The 12,404-nt window shown below is 39.2% G+C and overlaps 1 protein-coding gene across 4 annotated transcripts in view; it reads right to left on the bottom strand.

Moving 5' to 3' along the window:
* Positions 1 to 332: 332 nt before the first annotated feature.
* The window catches only part of LOC148018230 (sister chromatid cohesion protein PDS5 homolog A-like), a 203,863-nt gene continuing 191,791 nt past the window's right edge, over positions 333 to 12,404 (bottom strand). The window contains exons 29-30 of one of the 4 annotated variants that reach the window (XM_087662282.1): positions 1,193 to 1,290; positions 333 to 1,105 (exon numbers count right to left, since the gene is read on the bottom strand). In XM_087662282.1, coding sequence (XP_087518408.1) covers positions 994 to 1,105; positions 1,193 to 1,290 — 210 coding nt within the window. In that variant the 3' untranslated portion in view covers positions 333 to 993. Of the gene's footprint in view, positions 1,106 to 1,192; positions 1,291 to 12,404 lie in introns of those variants that run through there. The other 3 variants (XM_087662283.1, XR_015687776.1, XR_015687777.1) reach the window with 3 other exon arrangements.

The raw sequence follows: 12,404 nt of genomic DNA, 5'->3' as shown, positions 1-12,404 counted from the left end.
GTAAGAAACAGCACAGGACACCTATGCAATGATGTGAAACACAGGCCCCTATGCCAAGAGGCTTCATAACCGTTTGCAATCGGTTTCATATTTTGAACAGGGTCTAATTGACAGCAACCAAGCACCCAACAACAAGCTAACCATACTTTCACAGTTCTTAACGATTGAAGCAGAGAAAGTCTCCAATTCAGGACCATTTCATACACTATTACCAGCATAACACCCAACCCAAATTCTATTTGTAATTCACATGAAGCTTTGACACCAATGATAAGAGCACTGTTGCAATACAGGGAACATGCTGTAATATGTTGATTGAGCATTATGACTCTGAGACACAAGATCGATTGGTCTTTCCTTTCTCTGCAAGATAATTGTTATTTTTCGCATCTGAAATTATTGTATTTCAGGTGAGACTACTTGTGCAGTAGGTGTCCATGGCCATCTTATCCAGCTTACCAGGTAACAGCCAACCCAGGTTCTTGCATATAGCAATAGAATACCTTGCCTCCTATTAGAAGCATAACTCCCAAAATGGGGGCTCAAACAACTGTTGTGTCAAATATATTTACCTTGGAACTATTTTTTCAAACAAAACCTGAGCCTACACAGGAGTGTGCATTGTAGAAACACTATGTACTACAAGAGCCGTTCTCACAGATGCATCAATAAGTTACTTTGGCAAATCATAAGCCTTGTTCCAAAACACTCAGAATGACATTACATCGCCTGAATTCTCAGGGTACAATCGAGAGTTTACATTTAAGGAGCAGTATGTCCATCAAAGTAGCCGGCCTAGAAAAAGTAATTTACAGAGCCCTTGTGAGCCTTCAGCACAAAATTGGATACAAGGAAACCCAAATGCAAAATGTGCTATTATTGCTCACTGACCACATTTTCTATTATTGCTCACCGACCTGGGGTAAACATCAAACCTCTAAAATACATTTGCACAAGATTACAGTGTACAAAGCCGGTCCAAAATTTATGCAGTTATTGCACCTTCCTTCTACGAGTCCTCCATGTAGCCTCCAAAGTGTGCAAAGCTGGTCCAAAATTCATGCTGAAGTTATTGCACCTTCCTTCTACGAGTCCTCCATGTAGCCTGCAAATCCTCAAGTAAATGTATGCACCATAACCATGCCAAGCTTATAGCATAGATTGAGCAAATTCTCAGTCATGCAGTGCTCACCAGAACTTCATGCTCGGACTCATCACTCGCATCAGTGGGTTCCACCATGGCTTTTTGGGCCCCAACATGCATCTTGGTCCGATTTCGCAAAACCCGACCTGTCCATCTCAATTTCTGACCATTAGTAGGATTATACCAGTTGTATGGCTGGAAAAACAAGCACTGCACAGCCCTCAGAATCGTAAACTCTGATTTAACAGTATAGGAAGCTCCAAATATGCAGCGTATCGCAACTTGCACCACTTGCCTATTACCCATATGTCACCAGTACAAGCAAACTGTAGGAGCTCAGATGATGGGCACATTTAAGCAGGTGATTGATATGCATTCTGCTCACTTGGCTGACATTAAACATATCCAACCTATCCAGCATGCAGGAAACAGCTGCACTTTTATGCTGCCATATTTTATACAGCAAGACACCATGCATTAAGGGCAAGATGATGTATCCAACATCATCTACTTCCATGAATAAAAAATGAGCTTCTTTTAAGTATAATGACCAAAACAACTTCTGCAGCATGTGATCGTAATGATGCCTTGGAAAATTCAAGCAGCAGTAACCAGAGATACCATACCAATGATAAGCCACATGCATATATCACAAGCTATCAAAAGACACTGCTCAATATTGTTTCCTTTGCATCTAAGATGGCTTATTACATTGGGCAAGGCATTGAAAGATTTTATAAACAAGTGCATTTTGATTTATGTTACAGAGGATATAGTTATTCACAACCTGCACAATTCTGTTCAAAAGATTTTTGGATTACATGGTACACTTTATCAGGTTATCTCACATAGAATTCTTTTCTTTGCTTTTTCCTCTTTTCCTTCTCTCTCAAAACTTACGGCCAAACAAGGATAAAGTAAGTCTCTCCTCTCTTGATGCATGGAGAGCTCATCTTAATAAGCATGAAGTCTCTCTTTTCTTAATGCATGGAGAGCTCATCTTAATAAGCATGAGATGTATATGACTAGAACATAATGCTTTTGTTATAGTTAGCATACAATAATTTTCAACATTTAGCTATAAGAAGGCTCGAAATTATACCCCCCTCACACTATCTGCAATAAAGATAAGATGGTACTGCTGGTGAGTGCTTCAGATCTGAAACCAATGATGATAAATGATATGAATCATCAAAGCACCTCAGCTGAGGCAAAACAGTAAAATACGAAGGCCAAACTACATCCTTTCCAAACTTGTCCATTCAAAGTGAATGATAAGAGTACTTGGTTTGCAAGTTAAACAAGGCTTCGTATGTCTTGAAACAAGGTCCTCATACATGGTATTCGAAGATAGATGCTTATTTGAACAACAAAGGGTTCAAGAACAATCCAACTTCTCCTACTCCATACCTTGAAAATAAAGGGGAGGTACTTGCTAATCATCATTTTTTCTATAGATAATAAGCTGCTCATTGGACCAAAAGAGGTCCGAACTGCAGATTTTAATGTTGAACTGAAGAATACATTTGCTATGTGTGATATGGGCCTTTTACATTACTATTTGGGAATTTAATTCACCCAAAATCAGCATGGTATCATCATGTCACAATCGCACTATATAGAAAAGCTAAAAGGTTTAACAGTAGGATTGTAAACCTATGAGTACTCCAATAGAGCAAAGGCTGAAGCTTTCTATGCATGATGGTAATAAGATGACCAATGTTACAATTTACAACACAATGTTAGATGCCTGATTTATCTCTGGAACACACGCCCTCATATACAGTTTGCAGTATCTCACATGAGCAGGTTTATGCATAGTTCGCATACAACTCATTGGAAAGCCATTGCCGTTACTTGCAAGGTACTCAAGGTTGTTAGATGCAGTATCTCAGGTTAGAAGGTTTATACAGAATCCACATACAATTCATTGGCAAGCCATTAAGTAGATCTTCCATTACTTGCAAGGTCCTGAAATGCATACCTTGATATCCCCCCCCCTCCCCTCGTGGTGCCGGCCGTGCGGAGTACCCGGGCTGCCGAGGGGGAGATATATTATTTCTTTTGGAACATTCACACATTTCATGGCTTAGCAAGAACCAACCTCGTGGTGCCGGCCGTGCGGAGTACCCGGGCTGCCGAGGGGGAGATATATTATTTCTTTTGGAACATTCACACATTTCATGGCTTAGCAAGAACCAACCTATAGTGGCTACCTTGTCTTGTGAGGCCGAGTATAGGGAAGCTTTCACAACAACAGTAGAATATATATATGGTTGCACAAATTCCTAGTTCACCTACAAATTTATTGGAGGGTCCTACACCCATTCTCTGAAACAATGGAGAGTACTGTTGCAGCAGTGCGAAATCTTGTGTTTCATGGCCACACAAAACACATTGAGATTCACTACCATTACGTAGAGGAAGATCTTAAGTAGGAGAGATCAACTTGATGTGTGTTTTCACACAGGAAAATGTTGCAAACACTTTTACCAAAGCTTTACCGTGTGAGAAGTTTGAGGCTTTCCACAAGTCCTTGAACTTATTACACTATTATGATTGATGATCATTGTACTTCATCATATTGGCACCTTCGGAGGAGTTAGAATTTGCCAATTCTGGGCAATACCCAACGTAATTCATGTGGTACATGAACCATTATTCAAGTGTCAAAGTGTGGTGTGCCTTAGAACTTTAATGTGGTGACACTAGGCCCTAGAGTTAAGTTAATTCAACTCTAGTTAGGGTGTGGAAGGTTGGTTAGGCCAACCTTGGACCTTAGTTATACTTTCATTGAGAATTTTTCATTTTGCCGTTCACTATTGAGCTAATATACACACTATTCAGCTCACACTGTCCTATTGTCTTGTTGGGATGTAAAGGTCCTTTATTCACCTCCGTGTATTGTACACATGTATTATTATGTTTTATATGTGAATGCACCCTTACGGGCCCTAAGTATAAATACATTTTATTCTTTGTGCCCCAACACATTGCGGGTACATCCAAATCAACTTGTACCCTCTCTGCCACTCTCACTCTCACTCACACTCACCTGCACACTTCCCCTACTGCAAATCTTCACGCTTCCGCTAGCCGTGCACTCAACAACTGGTATTAGAGCTTCGACTAAGGTGTCCTCGCTCCTCAAAGTCTGTGCAAGACATTTCAAGTGTTTCACTTGCGCGAAATCATCAGGTTGTCACTTTGGTTGTTTGCTCAGGTCAGGTCACCACTGATTTCAGGCATGTGTGTATGCTGCACTGTCAGTCGACGGTCCAGAAACCCTAATTCTGCACAAGTGACAACAAATTCTATCAAGTTTTGTGCAGGCGACAAGTCTTTTTTTTCACCTGGCAGGCAAGCGATAGGTTGTTTTGAACCAAGTGATAGGTTTTCAGGTCAGGGACTGATAGGAGACTGGCTGGCACCAAGTTCCGTGGCATCAAGCGGCAGTTTTCTGCAAGGCAACAGATCACGATAGCAGACAGCTTCTCAACGGGAGCAAATTCGTTACTTTCCAAGCATTTTTCGTCTTTTTTTCTTAATTTTCCTGCGAATACACTACTTGCTCTGATGAGGGTTCGCGTGTGGAAGCACAGTTTTCAGATTTGTGCAAATTTGAGCCTAGAAATTTGGGGCTTTTATTAGATTTGATGTTGTTTATGCTTGACAGTGACATTTGTGTCAGAAATTGCAGACATTGTGCATGTTGACCTCAGTTAAATTGGGGATTTTGCCAAATTTGTTGGAATTTCGCTCATCCAAGTAAAATTTCCTAACATTGTACCTGGAAAAATTTGGGCTTATCATGTATTGATGAAATTTTGCTCAGCTGGGTTAGATTGGCTGACATTTACGCATTGTTGGACCTGGAAAATTGGGATTTTGTGCAGATTTTGGTAAATTTTTGTAGTATTTATCCGTGTGGTGGCTAGTTTATGTAAAAACAGCAAAGGTTTATTGCTGGTTGGGTAAGAACAACAATGTATTTGTTGGTTTAGCTTGTGCTCTTGCACTTTAGTGCATTTACACTTGTGTTTGTGATAAAAATAGCTGCAACTTCTTTCAGTTCTGACATTAAGAGTTTGATGGAAATCAAACGGTTCGATGGCTAGGGTTTTGACCTTTGGAAAGACTGTATGCACGGGCTTAGATGCTGGTTATGCAATATGGGAGAAGTTGAAAACTACCTATGAGATCACTACACCTGTTAATTAGGTGCATTTAATGCGCAAGTTGGTGAATATATGGCCAGATGAGTCCCAAGCCTGCAGCTGAGCACTTGAGTGCATTTATTGGTATTTTAAATGAACACAAGGATGCTAATTTGGATTATGATGATAAGTTGAGGGCAATCGTTTTGATCATGACATTGATTGATTCCTGGGAGACCTTGATAGTTTCTCTTAGTAATAACCCCAATCGCTCATATGATAGTGTAAGGGGTTTAATGCATAGTTGTCAGGTACGAAAAGTATGGTACGGTACAGTACGATAAAATACAGTACTAAATGGTACCTCAAGATTTTATAAGGTACAATACGATATTAGTAAGAAAAAAAAATAACTTCATTATTTTGAACTATAGATGATAGAACAGATGTTTAAAGTCTAAAAAGCAATGCTATTGGATTATATAAGATGAATACTTAAGGGTAACACGCCAAAACCTCTATGGCATATGCAACATGCGCAACATGCGCTACAACTTACAAGTACATGCATAGGAGTGGATACATCATACATGAATGATCATGCAAATAAGAGACATGTATGCTTGAGAGAGAGAAGGTTGAGAGAGAGAGAGAGAGAGAGAGAGAGAGAGATGAAATGACATGAGATGCTTTATTAACGTCTAGAAGAGGCCAAAATGACCTGTGAGACCAACAATTACCAAACAAACCACCAAAGGTTTTGGTAAAAGATTTATGAATTTTGTTATGGTTTTGTTTGGCATTGCTAAGGCTAAAGTAGCTACCGATGGTACATTCACTAATTTGTGTACTCTCAGAAGGTACATTAGGCCAAGCTATCCTCTGGCCTAGTTTTATTAGCAATGTGTACTAATGCTTTGGGTTGGGTGGTGCAAAATGAGCTGTGAACAAAGGCAAAATCAATAGGATTAAGCTACTTGATGATTCTCAAATGGTGCTGAATTTATTCATTGATGACACTAACATATTGTGAAAAATGATGAGACATCAATTAGAAACGTTTGGAACTGCTTCAATGCCTTATGTATGGCCTTTGGCTCTAGGATAAATCATAACAAAAAATGTATGAGGAGTCTAATCAAGCTTCCACCCCCTTTCTTGGTTGATCGATCAAGGTTATAAAATCACCACCACCACCACCACCACAACAACAGTCAACAACCCTAACCACCACCACCAACAACAGCCACGCCCAAAAAAAAAAAAAAAGCTTGTCTTTTGATACAAATTCGTACGGTACGGTACGGTACGAACTGTATAGTGCGAACCAGTTCATACTACGTACGAGTGCAACTATGGTTCAATGTTGAATGAAGAAATTAGACATAAGTCTAGTGGAGAAGGTAGCAACTCAACTTACAATGTTAGAGGTAGGGTTGAAAAGAAAAATGAAAGTGTTGTACAACATGAATAACATGCTGAAAATGGCTTACAACATCCAATAAATGTTGAAAATAAAATGCCTCCAGATGTAGATCCGATTCCCGAGAATGTAGATCATTGGGTACGCGGGTCTCCGTGCTTAAGAAAGCAGCCACATAGATATGACTCCTCTTTACACTATGTGATGCTTATAGATGAGGGTGAGCCTCTTACATGTAAAGAGGCCAAGTCATGGGAATTCAGCAGTAAGTGGGAGCTAGCTATGCAGGAAGAGATTAAATCTCTGTATGCTAATGATACTTGGGATTTTGTGTCGTTGCCCAAAGAAAAAAAGCCTCTTCCAAACAAATGGGTTTACAAAGTAAAGACAGTTGATGGGAAACCCAAGTACAAGGCAAGACTGGTCGCCAAAGGGTATGCACAAAAGAAAAGGATTCACTTCCAAGAGGTCTTCTCACGAGGTCTTCTCACATGTGAAGATGACCACTCTACGGGTATTTTTTACTCTCACTATTGTATTGGATTTAGAGCTATACGAAATGGATGTGAAAACAACTTTTTTGCATGGTGATATTGATGAGAAGAACTACATGAAACAACTGGAGGGCTTTGCAGTTCTTGGAAAAGAGCAATTGGTGTATAAACTAAAACACAACTTGTATGGGCTGAAGCAAGCACCACGGCAATGGTACAAAAAGTTTGACACTTTTATGCTCTCTCATGGGTTCACATGCAGCCATGCAATTCATTGTTTGTACATGAAAAAGGATACAGATGGCAACCCCATCATACTTGTTTTCTAGGTGGATGATATGTTGCTAGCTAGGAAAAGAAAGACTAGCTTGGATGCTCTCAAAGATCAACTGAAATCAGTTTTCTCCATAAAAGATTTGGGAAATGTAGAGCATATATTGGGCATGAGAATTCGCAGGGATAGAACACACAAATTGTTGTTCTTACCTCAAGAGAAGTACATTGAAAAGGTACTGGACAGATTTAGCATGGCTGAAGCTAAGCCGCTTGGGGTGCCCTTACCTCCATATCTTAAGATTAGTAAAGCCAACAGTCCAAAAGATGACATGGAAACCAATGCTATGAAGGGAGTCCCTTATGCATCAGCTTGTGGCTCTCTTATGTACACTATGGTCGCTACTTGTCCAAACATTGCTCATGCAGTGGGAGTTGTCAATAGGTTTATGTCAAATCTTGCCAAACCACATTGGAAGGTTGTTAAATGTATTCTTAGATATCTAAAGGGTACACAATGAAAGTGTATTTGCTATGGGAAAGGTGCACTTAGTTTGCAGGGTTATTGTGATGGAGACATGGCAAGTGACTTGGACACTCACAGGTCCACTAGCGAGTATGTCTTTACAGTTGCTGGCGGGGCCGTCTCTTGGTGCTCTAGGTTGCAGAACATCGTAGCACTGAGTACTACTGAAATTGAAAATATATCATCTCTACTGAAGCTTCTAAGGAAGCAATATGGTTGAGTAGACTTACAGAGGATCTCGGCATGTCTATTGAGTACTCCAGTGTTGGGATGTGATAGCCAGAGTGCTGTGTATCTGGCTAAGAATGCCATGTATCATTCACACACAAAGCATATAGACGTGCAATATCACTTTATCAGACAAATTCTGCAAGATGTTCTAATCACATTGACCAAGATCAAAGCACAGGACAACCCTGCAGATGTTCTCACTAAAAGTCTAAGCAAGGCTCAGCATGAGCATTGCATATGACTAGTGGGAGTTGGTTAAAGGTTTACTTCGGACCTTTAACTGGAAGGTTGTTGGGATGTAAAGGTCCTTTATTCACCTCTATGTATTGTACACGTATATTATTATGTTGTGCATGTGAATGCACCCTTACGGGGCGGAAGTGTAAATACATTTTATTCTTTGTGTACCAATACATTGTGGGTACACCCAAATCAGCTCGTAGTCTCTATCACTCTCACTCTCACTTACCTGCACACTTTCCCTGTTGCAAATCTTCACACTTCTGCTAGCCGTGCACTCAACATGTCACTTGTTTATCTCTCCTCAACCAAGTGTTTCTCACAAAAATCTAAAATCACAATACACCCAATGAAGACAATCTAATAGATGTGCTTTATAAAGCACAATACACCCAATGAAGACAATCTAATAGATGTGCTTTATAAAGCACAATACACCCAATGAAGACAATCTAATAGATGAAGACAATCCTAATTTTAGAGAATTATAAAGCACAATACACCCAATGAAGACAATCTAATAGATGTGCGGAAAAAAATGTATATAAAAATGAGAATGATATAAAGCGTCTTAAGCCTCCATGTCTCCAAGACTAAGACAAAGGTGAAGTGAGAGATCCATCAGAGACACCAAGGACACCTCCCAGAGTAAAATGCACCGGACACAGATCCCAAACACAATAGCAACTAGTAAAAAGGACTCAAAATACAGAATGCACCCCTCTTGGAGTGAAAACGCAGAATGCACATCCCTTGAAGTCAAAACACACGCATGGCAATCTCTGAAGGATGCATGTAGCAACCACCTAAAATTAGTTTGCCTTCTGTGGATGGATAGCAATTCCCTGATTAGAACTTAGATACAATAGCAACAATTATTACAAAATTGAGGAATGCAAATTAACTTGCAATCTTGGATAATAGACAGCTTGTTGGCCCCAAAACTCTCGCCCCTTCAAGTATTTCTTTAACTTATCGAAGAAGAAGATGTACAATGGAATTTTCCCAATCCCTTTTGGTATTCCAACTCCTCTTGTTATCCAAAATGACCAGAAAGCTTGAATCTGCTTTGCTCCTTGAATCGGGCAATCAATTGGCCATCATCCACTGTAATGGAGATGAAAAATGCTCCAAAGTCATTGATTTGCTTGTCCCTCTAGTTGAATTTGGCTGAAAAACAGCTTCAGCCCTATTGAATCCAAGTCTTAGAGCTTCTCATTTCCGGCATGCATCCCCAGGTTGATATTAAACCCTCATTTTTGCTACAAATTAGGATTTACAACAGAGAAATCTAAAATCTCTCACCCTTTGGTAATCCCAATGCTGTAATATTCAATGCAAGGCTATAGAAAGATTAAAGATAAGAGACCATCCTAAGGAGAGAGAAAATTCAAGCTTTCTTCGCGAAGATCTGAAGAAATCATTTAGAAGGTTACCCTATCAAACAACCATGGAAGCTATCACCTACAGCTTAGGACCACCAAAAAGACTATTGCCCTCTCTTATAGGTTGTCATCTGCACTAGAGGAATCTTGGGTTGTTATCACTTGCTCCTATAGGGTTCCAAACTTTTGTTACATGCTAAAGGACTAATCCTTAGTGGCTACAAATCACATCGGCAGCCTCTTCTTGCTCTCCAACAACCCTTTATTCTCTTACAATGGCTGGAGTAGACTCCACCAATCTCTAAAAACGTTTTTCCCACTTGTATGGGCAAGTTTTGCTAAATGGCAAGCTTCTAATCCCATTTTAGCATTATGCAACCCATTAAATATTTTTTAAAATTTTTAAATACTAAAAATAAATCTAATAATTACTTCAGTGTGTCCAGAAAACTAATCCGAGCGGCTAGTAATTAAATTGGCTAGGCAACTTTCATTCTAACAATCTTTACGCCATCTTTGAGCATCAAATTGGTATTAGGTACCACTAAACACGACTTCTCTAGTATTACCAACTTGCACTTACGACCAAATGAATAATCTAGGCCAACAACTAACACCAAATACCACTTAGTACTTGTGCAACATACTTATAGCAATTTTTGCCTTTGATATGCCATGTTGTCCTCGAATCTCGAGCTCATAAATTTACTCTAACCCCAATTACACCTCACATATGCATTATTTACTTAACCATGTGATTAAAAATTAATGGACATGTTAAGTGAGGTTTCAAAAATACATAATTATCCTGGATTGCATTGCCAGATACATCAAAAGCAAAATAGTGAATTGGAATTTCCACAAGGCATCATAGTTAATATAACATTGCACACTGCTGCAAAACCATTCCCTATGCCCAACCCATGCTGAAAACTACCAGCCAACATAACATAAGACCCACAAAGAATGTCAGAAACATTGCTATACTATCATGTGACATGTCTATTTCTCATGAGCTCAACTCATCTAGCAAAAGCAAACCATAGCATAGCATAAACCAAGTATAAACCATGGCTAAAGTATCAAATGGCTTCATTACATACGCTGCTGTCCACAGAACTAGCTGAATACCACAGAATATTAATGATCATATATTGAAAACCAGCATTCACTAATCAATCCCCAATGATCATTAATCAATGCAAATGTATAGTCTTAGACCTGCAATTAAAACCATATCTATCTCCATACCAAACACAATGACTAGTACACTGAATAGTGATCTTCTTGCAAATATATTATCAACTACAATACCTTGAATGTATACTCAATACATCCGAGATCCACTATATCTAGAGCTCTGCATCACTAAGAAGTACAGGTGCTAGCTCCCTCATGAGCATTGTAAGAAGTTTAAAGATTGTAAGAAGTCTCTTTATTGGACTCAGTTTAAGAACATTGTGAAATGCAAGTGTGGGCATTTGAAATTAAAGGCAAGGGATAATTGTAATTATGAGGGCTTTTTGAATAGAATTTGAAGCATTAAGCAAGCAACTTATTTAAGAATGGACTTACTCAATCATCATCTGACTTCGAGAGCCAATTGTGGAAGGAATTTGTACCTAACTTTGGACTATAAATTGGGTAATTGTTTCATATCTTGGAGATACAAGAGTGTTTTGAGGTGAATTTGGGGCAATACGACTTGCCTTGTTCGAATTGCCTTTGCTTCTTTATCTCACAACTTCAACATGATCTTAAATAAAAATTGGATTTGTGGGGATTGGATATGAGAGTAAGTGCTTTGATGGTAATGGTGAGAGAATGCTAGCAATGAATACCCACAACTGCCTTTTATAGGAGTTTCTGGGTATTTATCCTATTACCAATAAATACGTCTTTTTTTAAAGATAATTCTATTTCGGGGTTTATTTTTGTGGAGCTAAATAAGGCCTAAATTCATGATAATTTCAGAACAACAATGCCCCTTAATTTTGTTTGCTCAACAATGGCCTGTCTCTAACTTAAATAGTAGGCAATAATGGCCCCAAGTGACAGGAAACAACTGCTGCATCTCCTATCAATGAAACAACTCATCTAAGCTACTTCCATCACTCTCATAGCAAGTAGATGATGGAGGATAGGAGATCCACTATAATAGGGTATGTAAAAGGGCTCTCTCCACTAAAGACTAACTTACAGAGTGCGCTTCAAATATGCCATCCTACAAGATCCTAAATCAGCTAACAAAACTCTAAACTCAAAGCTAAGGGTTGTAGTACATGATGGTTGGCTCTAGTTTATGATGGTTCAATAGGGCCTTGAGCCTATGAAATGCATGATGTGAGGGGAGGGGCTCAACATCGCTTCTTGATGGCCTCATCAATCTTCCTAAGTGAGGCCTCACACTCCACCCATTGATTATGCTACTACCAGATCTTCTACTCTAATTGTTCCTTGACAGGTTTACTTCGTAATTGATTCACATGTTCAAGTTGTGCTATAGGAGCACCATGTCAAGATATACTAGG

This window comes from Lygodium microphyllum, chromosome 21 (assembly GCF_053477565.2).
Source record: "Lygodium microphyllum isolate KBCC chromosome 21, Lygodium_microphyllum_v1.1.10, whole genome shotgun sequence".
Lineage (NCBI taxonomy): Eukaryota > Viridiplantae > Streptophyta > Polypodiopsida > Schizaeales > Lygodiaceae > Lygodium > Lygodium microphyllum.
This window is presented reverse-complemented; position numbering and strand designations above follow the sequence as displayed.